Genomic DNA, 25,000 nt, shown 5'->3' with positions numbered 1-25,000 from the left:
GGTTACGTGACGCACAGACGCTGCTCATGCAGGCAGAGTGTCCCGGGCCAGATCGCAATGGAAACACATTCAGTGAAGTCAGTGGCTGCGCCGTCATTTAATCAGCATATGTACGCACTCTGAGCTGTAATTACTCGTTCAAATTCAAATCTGTTATCGTGTTTTCCTTCCTATCTTACTTCTTTTGCAGTTGCATAATGGCTGGAAAATTAGCGCCACCTACTGATTATCACAATAAAAACCAACTCCCAATATTCCCATGAAAACAGCGGAAGGAAACGTGCATACATATGCATTTTCTTTTTGCAGATGTTCTGAAAATTTTTGAGAAATTTGTGTTGCATTTGATGTAAACCCAACCAAAGATATTCGGCTCTCTGTGAGTTTTTATATTGAGACTCTCACAGTGTGTCATCACACAAATATGTTCCTGCAGAGTTTAACACTCAGACAGAGGTTTACTGCAGCTGGTACTTTTCCACACTGACACAGTTACAAACTGTTCCTGGGTCAGATCTGAGACTGCAGCTGGACTGTAACCCGGACTGAGCCCCGCTCGTGTTTTGGAGCACGTGGTGCGTTCAGGTCAGTCCGACTCTAAGATCAGTCTGATTGTTTAATGACAGAGAGGAGCTGAGAACCTGTTCGGCTGCATTTCATCCAATCTGTTTTAAATCAGCTTAGAGCTTTATGTTTTTTTGATTTTTGTGTATTCACAGTCTTTCACCTCTGAGAACCATTTTACTCAAAACTAAACTTACCGCTGCATGGTCGTATGTAGTTTCTGTTACAGTTTAAATCATGGACGCTTCTCTCACACAAGATCTCTCTTTTTGCCAAAAGAGCCGTAAGAAATGTGAACAGAACCACTTACAGAGAACCATCAAACACCGTCTTTATCAAACTAAAAAGCACTTAAATTCAAAGATCGGGTTGATTTCATTGAGTTCATGAAAATGAGACGGCTGCAGAGTCACAGCAACCTTTGACCACCAAATTAACATCAGGCAAAGGACAAGCAATGAAAATGATCCCGTCAACACGAGCGTTTTTTAAGATATTAAACTCCTGACTGTGATTTCATGTCCCGACTGAAGAGCAGCGAGTGATCGGGGTGTGGGCAGACACAATCAGTGCTGACTGTAAGGAAACACACAGTCGGTACACAAACACACACACATTAAGTAAACAGGCTGAACATCACAGACCACACACACAAACACACACACAGACACACCTGCTGTCAGAATAAACACAGCCTGACCTTTAAGTACTCTTTATATTTAAACTTCAATCACCACAGAGCATCGGTCTGCTTCGTGAATCACTGAAGTTTCTCTGACAGTTTACATCCAGGTCTGAGACGACATGAAGAAGATCTCTGCAATCAGCTTTACAGGTGACTGTGTTCCCTTCTGCTCCCGAGCTACCACGCTGAGCTACCACGCTGAGCTACCACGCTGAGCTACCACGCTGAGCTACCACGCTGAGCTACCACGCTGAGCTACAATGCCGAGGTACCACGCCGAGGTACGACGCTGAGGTACCACTCTGAGGTACCACTCTGAGGTACGACACGTAGGAACCACGCCGAGGTACGAAGCTGAGGTACCACGCCGAGGTACGACACTGAGGTACCACTCTGAGGTACGACAAGTAGTAGGAACCACGCCGAGGTACGAAGCTGAGGTACCACGCCGAGGTACGACACTGAGGTACCACTCTGAGGTACGACAAGTAGGAACCACGCCGAGGTACGAAGCTGAGGTACCACTCTGAGGTACGACAGTAGGAACCACGCCGAGGTACGAAGCTGAGGTACCACTCTGAGGTACGACACGTAGGAACCACGCCGAGGTACGAAGCTGAGGTACCACTCTGAGGTACGATACGTAGGAACCACGCCGAGGTACGAAGCTGAGGTACCACGCCGAGGTACGACACTGAGGTACCATGCCGAGGTACCACGCTGAGCTACCACTCCGAGGTACCACTCCGAAGTATGACACTGAGGTACCACGCCGAGGTACCACTCCGAGGTACCACCAGAAAACTTGTCTGTTGTCACAGTCAGCACGACCTTTGACCTATTGCTGGGCAATATACACGATGCCTACCGTTACTGTGATATGAGACCACATAGCGTCGGAGATTTTGGATATGGTCACGTCATGATATGAAACAAGTGTTGTGTTCTCCTGAGTTTAAAGGCTGCAGGAAAGTGATGTATTTTCCAAACTTATCGAACTCTTCTTGTTCTAATACTCGTGTTCACCCACTTAAGTCATTTAATCATTCACAAGTCATTACCATCAACCACACGACTGATGATCATTAACAAATCTCATTATGTTGATATTTTGTTTAACTACAAATAGTCATCCTGAAAATACTGTCGCAATATCGATGTCTACACATTTCTTCATATCGTGACATTTGATTTTGTTGCCCAGTCCCGCATTTATGAAGCTTTGGATGAGATTTAAAATATCATGATATATACCAAGTATCGCGATATGGCCGAATAATATCATCATATCATTTCAAGGCCGTACCTCCAGGCCCAACTTTGACCTTGAAGACATCAAATGTCATCGCAGAAGCTCTGATCGAAACCGTTCACTCTCTCACTCACTGTTGTCTTACCACACAGGGATTAACTGAACAAGATGTCGGACACGGCGCTGGAATTTTCTTTCCAAATACATGACCGCATTGCATTGTGGTATACGGCAGTTAAATATAAGGTACATCATATGTACACTCAAATTTGCTGAGCATTGTGGGTATTTTTTAGTGCACTATATGGTGAATGAAATTAACCGCTGAGAATTCGAACACAGCTCGTGTTTCCCCGATCATTACATCAGAGGGGGATAAATGGATGAATAAACATAGATAAATACAGTACGTAGGAAATGAATGGGGAATTATCGAAGTTCTCTTTAATGGTAACTGGAGCCGCAGGGACGGGTGTCCTGGGAAACCATTGTCATCCAGCCCCAGCTCGACCCCCCAAACCAGTGAAGCTGTGGGAAACACTGCTGTGTTGGCGTTAAGCGAGTGTGGCGGCGTGACACCTGTGTTAATGAGGCACAGGTGAATTCGGCCTGCTTGCCGTGCTCTAAGCTTTGAGCGTAAATCCTGTTGAGATGAAAGTGTCTTTTTTATAATGTAGCTGCAGGGCGCTGTGACCAAACATTTGTATCATGGTATTTTCTAAGATTCTTGCTGTTTCAGGGTGTTTCCCAGTATCCCCTCCACCTATAAACATATTTATAGTTATTCTACAGTCAGGAGGTCACAGAGCATGAACCAATTTTAACGTCATCACGCCACGAGGGTCACAATTCTCCAAATCTATGATTTGATTTGATTTACTGTGTTTAATATCGTTATTGCGATATTTGACCGTGTTATTGCATACTGTCCTCATATTATACAGCCCTCATTCAATCCATTTTTTTGATTTAAACTTTTTTTTAAGTACTGACAGATATCGTATTGTTTGAGTAGCGAGTGTTGATTCATAAAGGTGAACAGATCATGAGTGTTATGACAGTTTATGTTTTCAAATTCTTCTCAAAATATTGGCCACATGGTGTCAAGTTTAAAATTCTTGAATAATTGGTTAATCCCAATATTAACAGACACTTGATGGCAAAAGTCAAATTCACAAGCTTCACAGCTAAAGCCGACATTCGGCTGGGCTTGTTAGCGTAGCCTGCAGACTGAAGTTTTTCGTGAGCATAGTTTACATAACTCACAGGTGAAAGAACATGTTACCACTGCTGTCAGGCGAGCAGGAGGATTTTCTACTGCTGTGGTTTCTCCGGCGGTAATTACAGCGTTAGTAAAAAAAGTGCAGCTGCAGGCTGATTTCTCTGAAGCTCTGAAATGTTTTGTTTTCCTTCAGACGGACACAAGTTGGATTCTTTTAAAACCGAAGAAAGTCTGAAGAGCAGACACAACTCCTTCTCTTTGCGCTCTTTCGTCGTCCTCCATCTCTTTTTTCTGATCTTGAATGTAGTGACGTAAGCCTCTGCCAGCTGTTAACCCTTTAAAACCTGGATCAACGTCACTTCTCTCTGCTACATTCGGACGCCTTTCACAAGTATTTCACCCTCTGAACTCTGAGATGATTGGTTGATTTTCTTTAAAAAACATGGGGAGAAGGGCAATCAGCAGCTTGGCAAGAAATGTCCCACAAATTGCAGGAAATTAGAATTACAAAATTATTGTTTCAAATAAAAAGGAACATATCCACAAAATGTTATCAATTCTTCCTAAGTTACTCATTGCCTTCTTCCATTTTTTTCTTCAAGCCAGTTTTCACAGGTCTTAAAGGGTTAAGTTATTAGAGTTAGAGACCGTTTAGATTTCACCTGCTGTTTGCCACAGTGTTTCTGAACAGACGCTCACCGTGAATGAAGCTGTGGTATCAGATATGTGCTGCTATGATGGCAACGATTCAGGTGGACAGGATGAACCAGTTTACCTGCACCTGCATGTCCTGTTCAACATGATGAGTGTCTACACTCATGAGCTACGGTCAAAAACCCACAAATCTATCAGTTCATCCTTGAATCCACATGGACGTTCATCTACATATCTATATCTACATATATATCTATACTACTTGATATATATACATATATGTTAATGATGGTATTATTGCTTATACAAACGTACCTGGGAGAATACTGACAGGTGAGTAAACACACTCCAGGGTGTCTGGTATCATACACTTGACATTTTTTTAAGATAATTCCTAAACAAATTTAAAACAAATTTTTGAAGAAAAACAATCATGTTCTTCTTATTCAAGCATTGCAGGTCGGTATTAAGGTTAGCTGTACGTGTGGTCTAGCATAAGGACGTTTCATGTAGGAATATGGTTATTAGAGTGAGTAAGCCTCATTTAGATTTTGTCACGGTATAAAGTATTAGTGGTAGGTTTGCAGATTTGTAACATATACATTTTAAAGGCTTTATATTATTAGAATGAAATTAAATCTTGCCACGGTATAAAGTGGCAGGTTTGCAGATTTGTAACAAATGATTTGTAGCCTTCAGCTACCACGCTCCTCTCCTATGGAACCATCTTCCAGTTTCGGTCAGGGAGGCAGACACCGTTTCAACTTTTAAGGGTAGACTTAAGACCTTCCTCTTTGATAAATCTTATAATTAGAGCTGGCTCAGGCTGCCTGGACCTGCCCCTAGTTAGGCTGACATAGGTGTGACCTGCCGGGGGACTTCCTCTGATACGCTGAGCTCCTTTTTCCTTCTCTTGCTCCCTCCATCTGAAAAGGCTCATGTCTGTTTACTGCATTACGCTAACTCCGTTGCCTCTCCGGAGCGTTCCTGCTCCCTTGTTTCCTAGTTTTCCCGGATCCCGGCTGCAGCCTTGGCTGCGTCTGATCGTGGTGACAGCCGTGCTGGTGCTGTGATCCTGCCTTTGGCCGTGCTCGTGCACCGATACTGTTACCCCGTCTCGCCCTGATCGTGGTCTTGATTTTGCCGTTGCTGTGGTCCTGTCTGAAGCTACGCCTGTGTTCTTGCTTGATGCGACCTCCTGCTGCCTTTATTATGAGCCACGCCTCCACTATCAGTATACGTATGAGACTCTGATCAACACCCACAACATCATCATAGTCATTTAGTCATTTCACACCTATGGTTATTGTGATATGACATGCGTCTGTTTGCATTACTGCTGTCCCTCTCTCCCCCTCTCTCTTTCTCTTTCCTTTTTGTCATGAGTGTATTTCAACTGTTATTTACGACATCTATTGCATGTTTTGGGAGTTTTTCCATAGACAATGTGAGGGTCTGAGGGCAGAGGGACGTCGTACGCTGTAAAGCCGTCTGAGGCAAACTGTGTTTTGTGAAAATGGGCTCTATAAATAAAATTGACTTGACTTAACATCATAAATGTGAGCTTTTACATAGACGAGCTTGACTCATTTTGACAAAAATGAAACTAAAAGATGAATACATTAAGTTACATAAAATGTTTGTGTTAACAAATACCTCAGAAAGTCAAAGGTAAGAATATTTAATGACTTCTAAGGCCTAATATTCATAAAATTAAAAGGCCATTTTAAGGACTTTTAAAGGGCCTGCAGACACCCTGATACCATAGAGTCTGTGTTGGAAACAATTAGGGGAAGTACACTGAGCTGCAACATTTCCTTCATTAATTAATCAGAATCTATTTCCACAATCCTCTCGTAAAAGTATTATTTTAGGTTTTTTTCGGTCATAATAAAGTGGATCTGTGAGTTTGGACTGACTGCTGTCATCGATAATGAAAGTTTCTGTTATTTAAATAACGTGTTTGCATGAAGGCAGGAAGGTAACGATGATTCAGTGTTATATATGTTTAACTACGTACACGCCGCTCTATACAAACATGTGCTGACAGCTGCAGCGTTCTGCTCCTCAGTTTGACTGCTCAGGTTTGGAGATGACAGACGGACGCGTCAGACGTTATCTACCATCCTTCACTAAAGTCACGTGACCTCCGCCAACACGAACATCTGCTTTTCTACAACGTGTCTCCCAGCAGACTCGTAACGCCGTCAGCTGCTCTCTGCAGTCCGAAACATCAGCACTGATTAACCCTTCACACTCTGATCACTGGATGATGAGCAAAGATATGAAAACATAAACAGAGGAGCTGCTGTTTATGTTTCTCAGCAAATTCTCATAAGTTGTTTTTATATTAAAGAGTTTCTGATCTACATGAAGTTGGAAAAACTTTTGTCTCCAGTTAATTATAATCTCGATATTTAGGCTACAATCACTGCTGGACGCTCAACAGAGGAGTGTGTGTTAGACTGACATGAACTGAATAAAGTTACTTACAAGGTGGAAATCATTCATTGTTTAAATTTAATGTCTGTGTTATTTTTTAACTTTACTGTGAGCTAGTTTTTATATTTGTAATATTATTGTGAGCTAGTTTTTTTATTTTTAATATTACTGTGAGCTAGTTCATATCTGGGTAAATTTGCCATATACTGTATTTTATATTTGCATTTTTTACGTTCTTTGCTTTCTGCTGTTAGGTTGGTCCTTACTGCACGCTTTGTATCTGCACTCCTCTAACTTTGCATTGCAGCTGCTGCACAGCCGTTTCCCTCGAGACGAAGAGGTACTTACAGAGTTCGCCCTGATCTATCTTGCGACAGTTGACGCACACAGTGCAGCACAACATGAACACAGTGAGGAGTAATCAGACACACCGGCCGCACGCTGACGTCTCATTAACGGCACAAAAACCTGACATGACAGCAGAACTCATCACCGCCTCCTCAGACTGCTGACCGTTAATTAAAATTATGGTTTTAATGATAAATAAGAAATATTATGATGATCAATCAGCTAACAGTTTGTTTCAGACAGTCGATGATAATAATAATAAAAATAAATAATACACCTATCACGATTAACCCTTTGAAACCTGAGCAAATCCACCTGATTTCTTTCAATAACATAAAAAAAGGCATAAAGCAACTTTATGGAAAATGACCCCCAAAAAATTAGCATGAAATTAGTAAACGTTGCAAGAAAAATTCCTGAAAATTTGCATACACAAAGTCTTTTTTTTTTTTAAAAAAAAGACTAAATCAAAAATACAACCTGGAAAAAAGCTAAAATAATAATAATAATTGTTTGATTTTCTTGAGATTTACTCTCTCTCCTCTTATTCAGGTTATGTTTCTTGTCACCATTTTTAAAATGCAATTTGCAGGACATTTCTTGCAGCGTTGCTCATTGCCTTTTTCCCATCTTTTGAAAATAAATCAAACTAAGAAGCTCAGGCATCAAAGGTCTTAAATGCTAGCGAAAATTATCTGAACACATCGATATCAATCCAGGTTTCAAGGGGTTAATGTTTCCATTGTTTAAACTGTGATATCATCAGTAGCGTAACTAATCAACAGCACTGCTGGTTCCTCTGCAGTCTGACGGCGACTGAATCACTCGTCTGTTTACCTGCAGCTGAGACCGACCGCAGCCGCCGCAGCCGCCGCAGCAGGCACAGCAGGCACAGCAGGTGTGCTCAGGTGAGACGCGATCGCTCTGAAATAGCATTGATCGGAGTTCGTCATTCGCCGTCTCTCCTCTCACCTGTCTGTCTCATTCACCTGTCTTTGTGCAGCTCAGGTGTTTGTTCAGGTATCTGTGGAGAAGCGTCTCCATAGAAACTACAGCTGCAGTGATGAGTCAGTTAATCAGCCAGTTAGTCAACAGAAAGTTCGCTGGGAACTACATTCGTCACTGAATTACCATTTTAGTCTTTTTTAAGCACAAAAATAAACATCTTCTGGTTTCACGCTTCTTCAGTATGAGAACTTGATGCTTTTCTTTGTTGATAATAAACTGATTATTAGTAGCTAATTAGACCGATAACCGATATTTGGAACCGATTCACAAACTCAAACACAAAACTTTGTTTAAATGCTTTGGCAAATGTTTAGTCAAAACTAAAACTTTCAACATCATAAATGGCAAGATTTTTAAAGTTTAGTTAAAATATAAATTAAAAATGAATAAATAAAGATATCTCCCTGAGGTTTCACAAAGTAAAAGTTCCTCCCATGCTGACACTTTCCTTGCACTTTTTAATTAATACAATTTATTGGTGATCATTAAAATAAAATGCTGATATCGGCCCTGATAATCGATATCACACACACACACACACACACACACACACACACACACACACACACACACACACAACCACACACACCCACACGCACACACACACACACCCACATTATTATTGTTGTTGATGAGCTTCGTTTTATTATTGTTGTTATTATTATTATTATTATTATTATTATTATTATTATTATTATTAATGTTATTATTGTTGTTGTTGTTGTTGTTGTTGTTGTTATTGTTATTATCATTATTGAGCCCTCTGACCCTGACTGTGGACCTGAACCAGAGGCGGGGGTCGGAGCGCGTCTTACCGAGCAGAGGCGATGTTTCTGGGCATCTCTCCAGCCTCCTCTCCGGCTCCTTCTGCTCCTCCTCCGGGGGTCTGGGCTCGTCTCTCTGCTCCTGCTGCGGGACCAGCTCCGCGGTCGCCTCCTCCCGGGCCTCCCTCGGTTGTGTGACACGGCTGAGCTCTGCGGGTCTGACCCGGCCCGTCTGTGTGTTGGCGGTGTTCCGGGACTGCTGGTTCTGGACGAAGGCGAACCGGAGGTCCAGGGAGCGGACGTAGAAGACGACGGTGACGGAGATGTGGAGGAAGCAGAGGAGGACCACCAGCTTACAGTCCGGTGGAGCAGGGAGAAGTTAACGGAGGACTCCCCGGCCATCCTGCCTCACCGGGAGACCGCCGATCCGCCTGTAGCCTGCGAGGGAGGACGCGGGACAGAGACACTGATGGTTCGCCCCCCGGGTCCTGGCTCGTCCTCCGGGTCCTGGTTCGCCCTCCGGGTCCTGGTTCGTCCTCCTCCTGGGTCCTGGCTCGTCCTCCGGGTCCCGGATCTACCTGGTTCCCCGCTGACTGACTGTTAGCTCTCGGGCTCCATTTTCCTCAACTTCACCGGAAACTTTGCGCCTCGAGGACACCGAGCTCCGGTCCGGGAGACACTGACAAAAGTGAGCAGACCGTTTCTGCGGTGAGTCTGTGATCTCGGTCCCGGTCTGAGAGCTGTTAGCTTCGGTTAGCTCTCCGTGCGTTCACTTTCACAGTGACGGGGAGTGTGGACGGAGTTAGCGGCTCCGTGTCTCCGTGTCTCCGTGTCTCTGTGCCTCCGTGTCTCCGGCTCCTAAAACACGGCCGAGGACACGCGGAGTCCCTCAGATAATAAAAAACAACTTAAAAACAAAGTTTCAACAAGTTATCGAGTAAGCGGCGCTGTTTTCTGACAGCGACGCGAAGAAACGCAGAAAAGACGCGGAGGACACGGACTGCCGAGCTGACGACATGTCCCCTTACACTTCCGCTCAGTTCAAAATAAAAGTATAATCGCTTGGTTCCGCTATTTTCACTTCCTCTCCGTTATTTATTTATTTATAAATTTATTTTTAGTTTTTTAAGGTGTTTTCTTTTGTATATCACTTTATTGATAGTGCTGCTGACGACATTGACAGAAGAGAGGGGAGACATGCTGCAAGTGTTTTTAATTATTATGGACAAAACAGATATTTACATTAAAAATAAAAATTAATTATTATTTTGGCCATAACTCAAGAATTTTTACACTAACTATTGTGATCATTATTTAAAATTATTTTAGGGGGATTTTCCATTTATTTATATTACAGATACATTAGCTCGAACAGGAGACAGAGGTGATGACATCCAGCAAAGAGCCAAGGCAGGGATCGAACCTGCGGCTGCTGTGGATCAAATGATGAAGTGCTGACATGATATATATATATGATATATATTCAAAGGGTCAAAGGTCAGCTTCACTCTGTTTTCTGTCCATTATTCAGCATCATATCTGAGGACCAGATGCTGAATCGGGACGTTATTCTGTAAAGTGAGCTGACTGTAGATGTTCTTCATGTTTTCACAGACGTGGATGTGAGCTGTCAGAGAAACCTGACCGCTGTGAGGGCCAGACAACATAAAAACAGAAATTAAAGGCAGTCATTTATGTTTTCATGTTGTTTTTGTAAATGTACATGCATCTACAGAAGTGGAAAGACATGACACTTAAAAACAGGGAGAGAAAGTCCCGCACACTGTCCCGCTTACTGCTGATATATGACCCTCATCAGGTATGACCGCAGCACTGTATATTGCTCGTATCAAAGTACTGTAAATTACTGTATTACTTGTAATTTATTGTACTACCTTCAGTGAGGTATTTCTATCAGCTATTTAGATTTCTTACCTCTTCAACACCTTTTTTTGTATTCTCTTTTATCTTTTTTTTGTGACTGTTTTTAATGGTGTGAAGAAATAAATGAATAAAAACTCTTTAAAAAGAAATTTTAGAATTTCTGTTAAACAACTCTTGGAAAATGTTTTTAAGATCCGACTGGAAACCTTTAAAAAAGTAATAAAATGACTACACAGAAAAGGGAAACTGAATCTCTGACATTCAGCGTTGAAATGGACCCTCTGGTGGGCGAGCCCCCTGAGCGTCCCTGTCTTCAGACATGGACACAAACTGTCAGAGGACCTTTTGAGGTTTGATATTGGTTATTGTTGATTTAATCCAGACGCTGACACGCAGGGACAAAACTGGTCTGAATACGTTTTGCTTCTCTGCGGCTCTTTATCTAAGACTAATACTTCCTGTTCCTCTCGCAGGCCCGCCCTGCAGCTGTCGGGCTTTTATTTTGGCAGCGGGCGCCGCTCTCCGGGGTTTTCCGGCTGGTTTCGTGGATGAACGCGAGACTGAAGCGGGTTTTGGTGGCACGAGGACGAGGCGTGACCGCCTGCCGTGTCAGTCTGTGAGGACAAACACCGCGAGGTCATGAATCATGGATTAATCATTTAACAGTGTTTAATCTGTCTATTTTTGTAACTTTTGGTTTCATTTTTGTTGTTTTAACAGACCATTTCCAGAAAAAGGACCCCATCAAAAGTAATAAAAAACAAATAAAATTAATAAATGCATGTGTGATCAGTCTCATTCAGATGTTTTAATGTTTTTATTTTTGCTCAATTGCTCAAAAATACATAAAAAGCAGGGTGGGCTTATTTGAAGTATCCACCTAACAAATAAAGTTTCAAATTTTACAAAAATAAAAAAACAAAAACTTTTACGCAGAAAACAGAATGACAAAAATGATGGCACAGTAACAGTATATACACCAAACATATGACAACAATAACAGCAGGCAGAGTCATATTCTGATCTTTAAACATGGATCAATAAAAGTCATGTTATCATTCTTCCTGTCTGAATATTTCTGTCTGTGTGAATGATTGATTTTGTTTGGGATGGATGTGTGGTTGTGTAATTTTAATTTTACTTACTTATATTTATTCGAAGTGAGCAACAATGCAAATAAACAAAAAAAAACTTCAGTCAGTCAGAAAACACACACACACACACACACACACACACACACACACACACACACACACACACACACACACACACACACACACACTGTGATGCTGAAAGTGAAGCAGAGACGCCCTCATGTGGTAATTTATTTTTTCAAAAGTCAAACTTTGTGTGTCCTTTTGTTATATCATTTGTTGTAGAGTTTTTTGGTCATTTTGTCTCGCTTTGTAATTATTGTGCATCTCCATGTGGCTGTTTTGTGTCTGTAGCTGTTTTGCATCTCTTCTTAGTTGTTTGTGTCTCTTTCTTAACTTTAATATACAATACATCAATATTAATTACAGGTGTGATAATTTTAGTAACAGATAATGTAATTAAAAATATTTAATAACATAAATAAATAATGCATTATTATTATTAATTACAGGTATCAAATCATAACAACAGATGACATGTTTGAAACATAATTAATACATTTACTAAATAATGCATTAACATTTATTACAGGTGTGATAATCCTAACAACAGATGACATCATTTAAATGTAATAACTTTGATAAATAATGTATTCATATTAATTATATATTCAATAATCAACAACAGATGATGTAATTTAAAAATAATTAATAGGTTTAATAAATAATGTAATAATATTAATTACAGGTGTAATAACCCCAACAACAGATGACATAAATGAATTATAATTAACACATGTAATAAATAGTGTAATAATATTAATTATAGGTGTAATAGCCCCAACAACAGATGACATAGATGAAATATAATTAACACATGTAATAAACAGTGTAATAATATTAATTATAGGTGTAATAACCCCAACAACAGATGACATAGATGAAATATAATTAACACATGTAATAAACAGTGTAATAATATTAATTATAGGTGTAATAACCCCAACAACAGATGACATAGATGAAATATAATTAACACATGTAATAAACAGTGTAATAATATTAATTATAGGTGTAATAACCCCAAAAACAGATGACATAAACGAAATATAATTAACACATGTAATAAACAGTGTAATAATATTAGTTATAGGTGTAATAGCCCCAACAACAGATGACATAGATGAAATATAATTAACACATGTAATAAACAGTGTAATAATATTAATTATAGGTGTAATAACCCCAACAACAGATGACATAGATGAAATATAATTAACACATGTAATAAACAGTGTAATAATATTAATTATAGGTGTAATAACCCCAACAACAGATGACATAGATGAAATATAATTAACACATGTAATAAACAGTGTAATAATATTAATTATAGGTGTAATAACCCCAAAAACAGATGACATAAACGAAATATAATTAACACATGTAATAAACAGTGTAATAATATTAGTTATAGGTGTAATAACCCCAACAACAGATGACATAAAGAAATATAATTAACACATGTAATAAACAGTGTAATAATATTAATTATAGGTGTAATAACCCCAACAACAGATGACATAGATGAAATATAATTAACACATGTAATAAACAGTGTAATAATATTAATTATAGGTGTAATAACCCCAAAAACAGATGACATAAACGAAATATAATTAACACATGTAGTAAACAGTGTAATAATATTAGTTATAGGTGTAATAACCCCAACAACAGATGACATAAACGAAATATAATTAACACATGTAATAAACAGTGTAATAATATTAATTATAGGTGTAATAACCCCAACAACAGATGACATAAACGAAATATAATTAACACATGTAATAAACAGTGTAATAATATTAATTATAGGTGTAATAACCCCAACAACAGATGACGTTATTTAATCCTGAACCTCCAGCTCGCGGCCGGAGCGACGTGCTGACGTCAGCAGCCGTGCGTCAGTGTGGAGGAATGTGCGGAAACTTGTTGAACACTTTTCTCTCTGCGCTGTTCGTCGAAGAAAGAAAACAAACATAAAACTGGACCGAAGTGACGGAAAGTTGAGCAAAGTCTGGACCCGAGGAGCCGGTGAGTGCGGCCGCCGTTCGGGGCAGAGAGGCGGGCAGAGGGAGAGGCTGCGGGGCGGCGGTCCGGGGCGGCGGAGCGGCGGAAAGTTGCTGCAGTTTGTAGGAAAATGGAGGCGGTGGGTCGGAGAAGAAGGCGCTGTCCGGGGCTGATCAGGACCATGGCTAACACTCGCACACCGCAGGGACACCGCAAACACATCCCGCCGGCTCCCACAGACACCCTCAGCCCCGAAAAACCCCGCAAACCTTTTGAACCGCTTCAGACTTCTGCGTCCAAACATCGCGTTTAGTAAACCGACTTCTGCGCTTCCGCAAACGAACTTTTCTGAGCCCGAAATGGTCGCTGGGAATCTCAACCGCGACTTTTTCAAGCACAGGCGCATCCATGTGTCCATTTAAACACTCGTTTCAGCAGATGTGTCACTTACAAACCAGAGTTTAGCGGGTAAAAGTCCCCGAATGATGTTTTAATCCTCAGAAACCACGTGCTGATTACTACACTTTCACTTTTTAATCTTTATCTGCTTTGGGATTTAAATAGCCACAAAGTTTTCACGTATGCTTAAAGATAACTTAGACTTTTTTCCCTAAAACAAATGTACTGTTCGGTGTGTTCGTTTACTTCTATCTTCCCGCGTGCCAAACTTCTGCGGGACTTGTCCCACATTGAGGCTTTGGTCGGGTCTGTGCGGGGGGGCCGTCGGTGTCCGGCTCGCGGGAGGATTTTGTCACTTTCTGTGTTCCCGGTAATAATTCCGCCCGTGTTTTATATCTGCTAACGTTTAGTAACTGTCGCCGGGGCTCTTGGTTTTCACTTGAAAACTTAGTGAACTCGCTGGCCGTCTCTTCGTGGCAGTCGGTTAAATGTGGCGTTTTCCAGATGGACTTCTGAACGTGTTTCGTGCCGTTTGTCGCTGTCGACTGAGCCGTGGTGCTGTTTCAAAATGGCCGACAGACTCCAGAGGAGGAGGACGCGCTCGTCCGTCACCCTCCCAAAACCAGAGACACCGTCTGCAAACCGCAGCCGCGACTTTATCAACATTTATGTGTTTCTTTGAAAGTATCTGAACACTTTTTTGCAGATCTGTTAGAATAAATCAGAGTTTAGCAGTAAAATGTTCCTGAGTGAGTTTTAATCATCACAAACCGCGTTTTGATTATCACACTTTACATTTTTAGGCTTTATTTGATTTAATACTTAAATGACCACACAGTTTGAACTCCTGCTCTGAGACAAAGTAAAGTAATCTTTAGAAGCTGTCTACGACTGCACTTTTATTAGTCCCAAATGCCAAACCTTCCTTTAACTTTAGCTATATTTCAGAGTTCGTCAGATATTTGTCAGTGTGCTCAGGTGAGGTTTTTGTCACTTTCGGTGTTCCCAGTTAAAATCATGTTCTCCTTTTGTATCTTGTAAATCGCTCTCGACTCTTCAGTGCAGTTTGTTAAATTTGGTGTGTTTTTGTCTCGTATGGCGCTGTCGACTGAGCTGTGGGGCTGCTTCAAAATGACTTTGGGTTTCCACAGAAAACTGTTATATCAAGAGGTTTTTTTACACTCACTCACTGTACTTTGGTACAATTTTAGGTATTTATACATGAATGTATCCATTTTATGTTGTGTAAAATATTGTTTGTTATTTAAACAAAATATAATCAACAAATAAATTATGACATAATATTACTGATAAATATAAAACTGTTGATCAGTGATCTCCAGAAAGACACTCACAAACTACCCAGCAGTACGCGAAATAATTCAAAAGAGCTCCACCTTTATCACCGTCAGCACTTAAAGTAGGTTACTGAGGACATTAATGCATCAGTATTTATAATCCACTAATGTAAAAGATCGCCGCAGTCGACTCACGTCACCAGTTTTATTTATAGAGTCCATTATCACAAACATGGTTTGCCTCAGACGGCTTCACAGCGTACGACATCCCTCACATCACCGGAGACAAAAAGTCGTAAATGACAAATGAAATACAATCATAGCAAAAAGGAAAGAGAAAGAGAGAGGGGGAGAGAGGGGGAGAGGCACAGCAATAATGCAAACAAACGCATGTCATATCACAATAACGATAGGTGTCAAATTAATAAATGCACTCTATGATAGCATGAGATGTTATGTGCAAATATTGTGGGCGTGTTGGCCGTAGTCCAACACATGTAAGAAAGTTGCAACAACAAGATGCTTTTTTCCACGCTTGTTTCGAAAATAAAAACCCAATTTTAGACTCAGCTTTTTCACCAGGTGCAACACACGTGGTTTAAAATCCAGGGAGTCATCGATCATAATACCCAGGTATCTGTAAGAGTCAACAACCTCTATTTCTTTCCCACCCACGGTGAGCACCACAGGTAGATTTTATGACCTCGTCTTTAAGTAAGTAAACAACACGCGCTTAGTCTTATCTGCATTTAGAAAAGTTTCAGCTCATTCAGTGTATTTTGAACAACCAAAAAAGCATTTAGTAAGTATTCAGCGGCCTGTACAAGAGCTGCCACTCAGCAATAAACAACAGGGTCATCAGCACAGAAATGGAAAGTAGCGTTTTGACCTAGATTATTCACATAAATAGTAAATAAAAGAGGACCTAATACAGAGCCCTGGGGCACACCCATGTGAACAGCTACAATATCAGCATATTGTCCTTCATACCTAATGAGACCGATAACTAAGATAATTATCAAACCAAGCAACTGATTCCTCCGCAAGTCCTGAGCTCAGGAGTCTAAGCTGTAAAACATCATGGTTGACTGTGTCGAAAGCTTTGGATAAATCAACAGTAAACCTCAATCCAGGCTTGAACATCAAGACTCTCATCTGAAGTGCTGACACCCAGAGACTCCTCACATGAAGCAGGCCAGGTGTGATGGACTCTGAGGCCTCTCAGTACCAAACTATGACCATCCTCCCACCACACTTTTCTCCATGTATAAAACATTTTCACCACAACAGTAACTACGTCAAAACTATGAAGCAGAAGTTCTTAATGGCCTTACTTTTTTAATATTGTGGTCTTCTTCCATGTTGTCGACTCTGCAGCTTCTCGCCCCCGCGGAGGTGAAGAGTTGCACTAAACATGGCCGCTCAGACGGTGTTCTCGGTGGGAATGTTTCCCGTTGGTGTTTCTGTGATGGACGACGGTCAGAGTGACGTGCCCGGGAACACGCTGCCCGCCCCCCAGCTGGTAATGTTGGCCAACGTGGCGGCGGTGACAGCAGCGGAGGGCGGTGGCGGAGACGGCAGTGCGGCGGATGAGAAGGAGATGATGGAGCTGAAGACGGTGGGATGCAGCTATTCGGACAGCGAGGAGGAGAGCATCATCAGGTCAGGAGTAAAAACACCCCCATCAAAATTATATTAAAAAAAAAGAGAAAATATACTCCCAATCTCAAAATAATAACATTAAAAAACACACACACAAAAACTCAAAATGACAACAACAAAAAATTTTAAAAAACACCCCAAAAATATCAGTTATTTTTGGGGGAAAAAAAATCGAAACGAACCAAAACCCTCAAATTTATAAAAAAGAAAAAAAATCATTAAAAAAACAAACAAACCCAGAATTATTATTAAAGAAAAAGATACCCCCAAACTTAATTTAAAAAAAGAACATAAAATGTTTTAAAAATTATAGAAAAAGACTTAAATGTTTGCCAAAATAGCTGGCAACTAATTTTCTGACCTTTGACTGACTGATTAATCAATTAGTTAATGCAGCTGTACTCTAGAAACTGTTTGGTAATTTAATTTATACCAAAACATTTTTCATGAACTTGTGTTTTTTTATGCAAACATCTTAATTCTTAAAGTAACTGAAGCCGTCAGATAAATTGAGTGAAGTAAAAAGTACAATATTTCCCTCTTAAGTGTCGTGGAGAAGTATCAAGTGGTATAATACTCAAACTACAAGTACCTCAAACTAATACTTACGTATAATACTTGGGTAAATGTACTTATTTATACTCCAGAACTGGTGTTACCTGTGTGTTAAGTCACCTGTGTGTGTGTTATCAGATACAGCTACGACAACCAGAACCACAGAGAGGTGTGCATCATCGAGTACCCCGAGTCTCCCGGTCCGGGCATCGAGGCCGTCATTGTAGGAAACCACCTGCAGGAGGAAGAGGAGTACAATGGTGACAAAGCTGAAGACCTGTCCCGCTGCACTCAGCCACGCCCCTCAGCCGCCACCAAAACACCTGAGCGGGAAGTCCAACGTAAACACATCCCCGCCGCTGCCACGGCGCCGGAGAGCTCGAAGAAGAAGAAACCCTTCCACTGTAAGCCATGTCACTTCCAGGCGCAGAACGAGCAGGAGTTTGTCGAACACCTTGGCACTCACGGCGTCAGCAAGATGATGGTGGTGCACCGGGTGGAGTCCAGGAGCCGGACGAGGGCCAAGGAGGCCGAAATACCCGAGGCCCGGGAGCCGTCAGGAGGGGAGGTGGAGAACGGCGGGGAGGCGGCAGCCGCGGCGGCGACGGGTGACATCAAAGGGTTGATCAGGTGTGAACGGTGCGGCTACAACACCAACAGATACGACCATTACATCGCTCACCTGAAGCACCACAGCAAGGAGGGCAGCGACCACAGGTAATCGATGAACATCAGCCAAAGCTTCGGAAATAAATAATATACAAAGGGCTGCATCGTCTGCAAATCAAGAGAGAAACAGCCGACCGCACGGTTCACACGGTCGCACGGTCGGGAAAAGTCATCGAATCTGCAAACAGCAATTTCTAGGCCTGAATAAGATTTGTTTAACAATCCTTTTAAAAGGTCCTGGAATTTCATTTCACAAACCTTTATAATAACTAGCTGAGATAAATGTTGTCATTGTGGGAGATTTTTGAAGAAAAATCGCCATTTTTCCTTTGAAAATCACCAAAAGGATTTGGTAAAGTGTAAAAGGTGTTGTCTGCTAAAAAGTGCTAATGAGTAAATAACTGTGTCATCTGCATAGAAACAAACATTACAGTATTTTTTGGCAATATCGCTAATATAAATACTGAAGTATAACAGACCCAGGGTAGAAACACGTGTTATTGATCACCAAAAACGGTGACTTGTGTTGTTGGGCATCATAGTTATTGTGATTTGTGCTGTGTGTGTGTAGGGTGTTTAAGTGCACTCTGTGTCCGTACACCACCGTCAGTCAGTACCACTGGAGGAAACACCTGAGGAATCACTTCCCCAGCAAACTGCACACCTGCAGCCAGTGCTCCTACTTCTCTGACCGCAAGAGCAACTACATCCAACACATCAGGACTCACACAGGTGGGACACGCCCTCGTCTCTCCTCAGTCCTGGCTGATAAAATATGAAACTCAGCGGGGTTAAAAGTGCTAACATGTATTTTCTGTGTTTGCACAGGTGTCCGTCCTTTTCAGTGTCCGTACTGCGACTACTCCAGTTCTCAGAAGACCCACCTGACCCGACACATGAGGACTCACTCAGGTCAGTCGTCCACCATGAACTCTGTCACACTTCTGACAAACTAAAAAACAACTTCTGGTCTCACCCCTGACAGCTGACAAATAAAGTAAAACTTCAAATACTACAAGTAGAGATACAACAACTAGACAGACTTACTGCAGTAAAGCGTGTGGTACTCTTCTTGTTTTCTCACTGTCATCATGTTTATGTTTGTTGCTCTCACTGAAGCAGTCGATGTCGGATCAACATGGTAAAGAGATTCACAGTTACACGCCGTGTTGTAACCTCCTGTGTTGTGTTTTGCTCCTGTCTGACACTCAGGCAGCTCAGTCTGGAAACACGCCTCACACCTGTACACGGGGTTCATACGGTCATGAAAAACTTGGAAAAGTCATTGCAATTTGCAAATAGTAATTTACAGGCCGGGAAAATTTTTGAAAAATTAAATGTAATTTAATTTAATGTTTTGGAAGGCATGGATTTTTGTTTCACAAACTTGTATAATGACACATGATATGTTCAAAGACTGTTGGACTGTTTGGCTGTGATAAATGGTGTAATTTTGGTGATTTAAAAAAAACAAAACAAAAAAATGTGCCTTCCAAACCAAAAATCACAAAAGTATTCCAATTGTTTTTGTTTAAAAAAACTGGCCAAAAAAGCCAAACTTTTTTTTCAAATAGCCACAAAAAGTCACCAATTATTTTTCAAAAAAGACGAAAAAATACCTTTCAAAAAATAAAAATTGCCAAAAAATTATAAAGGAAAAAAAAAATCTAATTTTTTTCTTTAAAAATTGACCCATAATTTTAAAGGAAAAAAATCTTTTTTTTTTTTTTTAAATTGACCCATAATTTTAAAGGAAAAAAATCTGATTTTTTTTTAATTGTCCAAAAAAGTTATTCATAAAAATGTGTATGAGCCCTGTGTTCAAAGAAACACTTTGAGCGGGGTTTGGACCGGAGGTGTTTTCAGGTTGATCTGTTCTGGTGTGAACACGAAGCTTCCTGCATGAACAGTCATCACCTGCTGCATGAAACCCTCCGCTGTCTCACTTGGACGCACCTTCGTATTCTGACTCTGAACTTCCTGTGTGCAGGTGAGCGTCCTTTCAAGTGTGAGAGTTGTAACTACCTGGCCGCCAACCAGCATGAGGTGACCCGCCATGCCCGGCAGGTCCACAACGGCCCTAAACCTCTGTCCTGCCCGTACTGCGAGTACAAGACCGCAGACCGCAGCAACTTCAAGAAGCACGTGGAGCTGCACCTCAACCCTCGCCAGTTCCTCTGCCCGCTCTGCAAATACGCCGCCTCCAAGAAGTGCAACCTGCAATACCACCTCAAGTCCAGGCACGCCGGCTGCAATGTCTCCGTGGACGTCTCCAAGGTCAAACTGCGCGTCAAGAAAGCCGGTTCTGACGGGGTCGAGGAGAACTCCGATCCCAGAGCGAGCAAGTTTGATAATACATCCAGCGTCGAGGAGGACTTTGACATGGAAGAGGACACCGTGGACGAGGACGAGGGCGTGGACTCGAGTCCCATCAACCTGTCCATCAGACAGAGCAGCATCGCTGAACCAGCACAGAGTGAAACACCGGACAAGACGCCCAAGAAATCCACTGTGGAGAAAGAGAAAGCACCAAGAGTGAAGGACAAGGTGGAACCAGAGAACAAGGTCACGACAAGGCAGAGGAAGACGGAGAAGGTCAACGAGAATCCTCCAGAGAAGGAGACGATAACAGTCGCTGTAAATGCAGACAGCAAGGTGAAGAGACGAGTCAAAAAGCTGCCAGCTGAGAAAACGGTCCAGGAAAAAGAAACATCCACAGATCCAGAAAAACCCCAGACTGAGATGGACAAGTCCGACCAACAGGAGGAACGAGACGTGAGGCAGGAAGTGGACAAAGAGGAAGAAAATTTGGCCAAGAAAGATCAGAAGACTGAAGGCGGTGGAAAGGAGAACAAAAACAACAAGACAAAGAAGTCGAAGAAGTTGGAGAAAATACCGGAACATGTCGAACAAGCTCCACAGAAACCAGAGAGTCCGGAGAAAATTCAGAAAGAAAAGGTGGTCAAGGAAAAGGCAGCAAAGAGGAAAGCGGCAGGGGCGCTCGATCTTTCCAAAAAATCCTCGTCTGAGACTCCAACCAAGACCAGACGGCTGAAAGCCTCTGCCTCTGAGAAGCAGCCGGTGACACCGGTATCAGAAGACGCTAAGAAGATGGACGACGCCCCTCCTCAACCACAAAATGAGACGACGCCGCTGAAGCAGAAGAAGACCAGGAACACCAGTAAGAAAGCGACAAGCCCTCAACAGACGGCGAGTCCAGAAAAAGGCGAGAAGACGTTAGTCAGTGTTTTATCCACAGATGCTCCGGAAGTATCCGCTCAGCCGGAAACACCAACACCGACCTCCGAGCTCCAGGAGGACACCTCCACTGACGAAGCCGCTCCCACAGCGCTGGAAAAGACTCTGAACAAACCCTCAGAGAAGATGGAGGTTTCTCCAGCCGGCAGCTCCGTCGAGGACACACCCTCTCCCACTGACGACCGCCCCGGTCCGACGTTCCTCAAACCGACATCACCACCGTCTCTGGTGCTTCCGGCTCAGCGGAGCAAACCTGGCGATCCAGAGGACGACGAGGGCATCCACAGCAGCCATGAAGGCGCAAGCGACATCAGCGACAGCGCCTCCGAGGGCAGTGACGACTCCGGACTCAACGGCAACGGCGCCGGGTCGGGTAAGATGGCCAACGACCCTGAAACGCCCACCGAGGAGCTCCCGACTCCAACGGAGCTCAAAAGTCACCTGTGCATCTTCTGCGACCGCACGTTCCCTTTGGAGGTGGAGTACCGGCGCCACCTGAACCGCCACCTCGTCAACGTGTACTACATGGACAACATCGCCAAACAGAAGTGAGGATCTGTATCCATGGCAACCAGCATGGACATCCCCTAATCTTTTCTGCTTTAACTCTTTAGAACCTGAATCAACATGATTTTTTGTGCTGCGTTCAGATGCCTCTCACCAGCATTTCAACCTGTGACACCTGAGATCATTGGTTCAACTTTTTTTTTTTTTTTTTTTTTACTTTTGAAAAAGGTAACAAGCAACTTGGCAAGAAATGTCCAGAAAATGGAAAAAACGTTCAAGGAAAGGGTGGCAAGAAAATTACTTAGATATTAATATAAATAATTAGATATTATCCCCAAAAGGAAAAAAAAGGTCCAGGGAAGTATATTATACTATAATATTATATATTTAAAATGATGTTATAGAATAAAAATATTTTTTTGCATGTTTTCTGGTAATTTTTAAAAAAAATTTTTTTTTACCAATTTCTTGCTAATTTTTGGGCCTTTTCTTGTTCAGTTGCTCTTTGCCTTCCATCCTGTTTTTGAAAGAAAAGAAACTGTGAAATTATTTCGAAAACACCAGTTTATTCCAGTTTTACAGACGATATAAACTGTCTCTCTTTTTACTCGTTATAAATATATGAATTCCAAGCACCAGCACTTTGTTAACCCTTTGACACCTGAGCAAACTGGCTTTATTTCTCTTCAAAAACACGGGCTGAAGATGAGGTGCAATGAAAGAGGAAATGACCCAAAAACTGGCAAGAAATTCGGGAGTAAAAGGTCAGAGGAGTGACATCACTTTTCTTGTGCTGCTTCAGGACACTTTTCACAAGTTTTTTAATCTTTTAAGAAAATTAATTTTTTTTTTTAAAAAACAGGCAAATTTAACAAATTGCAAGAAATAATTAGGTTTAGGAAACATTTTTTTTAAATAAAGCTTGGTAAAATATCAAGTGGAAAAAAGACAAAAAGCAAAAAAACTACATGTATAATAAGCATAACTACACATAACTACATATTGAAAATCATTTTCAATATGTATATAATATGTTTCAATATTTTTTAAGGCCATTTATGTTTTGGCTTTTTTTTATTTACAGGTAATTTTCTTGTACTTACAAATTTCTTCATGATTTTTTGGGGTCATTTCTTCTCTTGCTGTTATTTTGCCTTCTCCCATGTTTTTTTAAAGAGAGGGTTTGAAAAGGTTTCAGAGGGTTAAGGAAAAACAAAACAAAAAAACCCAAACAAAAAAAAGTCAAACAAAAAAAGACAGCAAAGGGGTTATTAAAAATACAAATAAATGACCTGGAAAGATTTTTTTTGGTAAAGATTTAAAAAATGACTTGGAAAAAGCATAAATAAAAATATAATAATTCTGCGACATAATTTCACGTATGTAATTATGATCATTCCCTACATTTTTTCCTTTTCCCCAGATGTTTTGTGCTGGCTTTTTTAAAAATGATTTTCTACCTCTTCATTTTTGTGATTGGTGAGACATTTCGTACTCGTTGCTTGGTGCCTTTTTCCGAAGTTCTGGAGACGTCAGGTTTCAGAGGGTTAACGACGTTACGATCAGAGAGGGGTCACTACATGTGAGGTTGAACTTCTGTTCACGTTTCGGTGGGTGATTTTTATCGACATCGTTACGATCATGTTCGTCAGTTTCCATCATCCCGTCAGATCAGTTTTTAAATGTTCGGATGATTTCGTGAATCAGACTTTTGTCTTTCGGCCGTCAGTCGCTCTCAGAGACGGTCTGTTACAAACCGCCGGGTTAATATTCCGCATGTAGCCGAGTTTTGTTTCTATTATTAAAAAGTGTATTTTCCATTTTTAAAAGCATTCAGTGCCTTTGACAATCAACTGTACAGTCACACTCTAACTTTTCGTCTTGTTCTCTGATACCTTCAGACGGTCTGATTTTTTCTTTAACTTGTGAATATTTGTTGCCTTTTATAAAATGTGGGCACTTCGCTAAACTTTTTTTGACTTCTGATCGGTTAAACGACATCACACAGGTTATTGTAGTTCATCAAATATTCTTAATTATTATTCCACATTAAAAACCGCCGCCTGGGTGTGAACTCTCACTGCGTCTGGTCCGAAGAGTTCAGCGCGTTTCCTTGTAAATATTTCAGTGCAATATTCATTTAGCAGAGGAGCCAAAGTGACGGTGGAGAAGTTTTCTGATTGTAAACTAATTATTGTCTGATCTCTGATGGAGTATTGGTGCCACACTGAAGACAAAAATCCATTTTCAGAATAAAGTCATAATAATACAAAGGGTAAGTCATATATTTGAGAAGAAAATTAGTAGAATAGTGTTGTAATTAAAGAGAGTAACTCACAAAAAAAGTTTTAATATTGCCAGAATAAAGTCATAATTTTATGAGAAAAAGAGTTTACTTGATTAAAAAAACATGTCACCTGACTTTGTGGCTTTAATCAGATTTTTTTTCTCTCGTTAGTTTATGAGTTTGATCAGGTAATATTACGACTTTATTTCGTTACTTTTTTTTGTGAAATCATATCTTATTCTCATTAGGACTTTTTATGACTGTAAAATTGTATTATTTTATTCTCATTAAATTACAACAATAAAGTTGTACTTTTTCTCTAAATTACGACTTTATTCTTGTGATTTTATGACTTTAGTCTTTTTTTTAATC

At 41.1% G+C, this 25,000-nt stretch overlaps 2 protein-coding genes across 3 annotated transcripts in view; one reads left to right on the top strand and one right to left on the bottom strand.

Annotated features, from left to right (window-relative positions):
• b4galt1l (DP-Gal:betaGlcNAc beta 1,4- galactosyltransferase, polypeptide 1, like) overlaps nucleotides 1-9,473 on the bottom strand; it is a 27,549-nt gene extending 18,076 nt beyond the window's left edge. Inside the window, 2 exon segments of the mRNA XM_042493431.1 lie at nucleotides 8,991-9,299; nucleotides 9,302-9,473. Of these exon segments, the coding sequence (XP_042349365.1) occupies nucleotides 8,991-9,299; nucleotides 9,302-9,341 (349 nt within the window). The 5' untranslated portion in view covers nucleotides 9,342-9,473.
• Nucleotides 9,474-13,888: 4,415 nt separating this feature from the next.
• rest (RE1-silencing transcription factor) lies at nucleotides 13,889-22,604 on the top strand. Of its 2 annotated transcripts, none has more exons than XM_042493139.1 (6): nucleotides 13,889-14,017; nucleotides 17,068-17,352; nucleotides 18,046-18,624; nucleotides 19,148-19,308; nucleotides 19,405-19,488; nucleotides 20,567-22,604. In XM_042493139.1, exons 2-6 carry the CDS (start codon nucleotides 17,105-17,107, stop codon nucleotides 22,384-22,386), a joined length of 2,892 nt encoding a protein of 963 aa, XP_042349073.1. In that variant the 5' UTR covers nucleotides 13,889-14,017; nucleotides 17,068-17,104; the 3' UTR covers nucleotides 22,387-22,604. The 2 variants fall into 2 exon arrangements, with proteins under 2 accessions (XP_042349073.1, XP_042349074.1); XM_042493140.1 differs by lacking the exon at nucleotides 13,889-14,017 and adding an exon at nucleotides 14,033-16,889.
• The last annotated feature ends 2,396 nt before the right edge of the window (nucleotides 22,605-25,000 follow it).

The sequence above is a fragment of the Plectropomus leopardus genome, chromosome 9 (genome assembly GCF_008729295.1).
Source record: "Plectropomus leopardus isolate mb chromosome 9, YSFRI_Pleo_2.0, whole genome shotgun sequence".
NCBI classification, from domain to species: domain Eukaryota; kingdom Metazoa; phylum Chordata; class Actinopteri; order Perciformes; family Serranidae; genus Plectropomus; species Plectropomus leopardus.
Note: the sequence above shows the minus strand (reverse complement) of the source record. Positions and strands in the feature narration are given on the sequence as shown.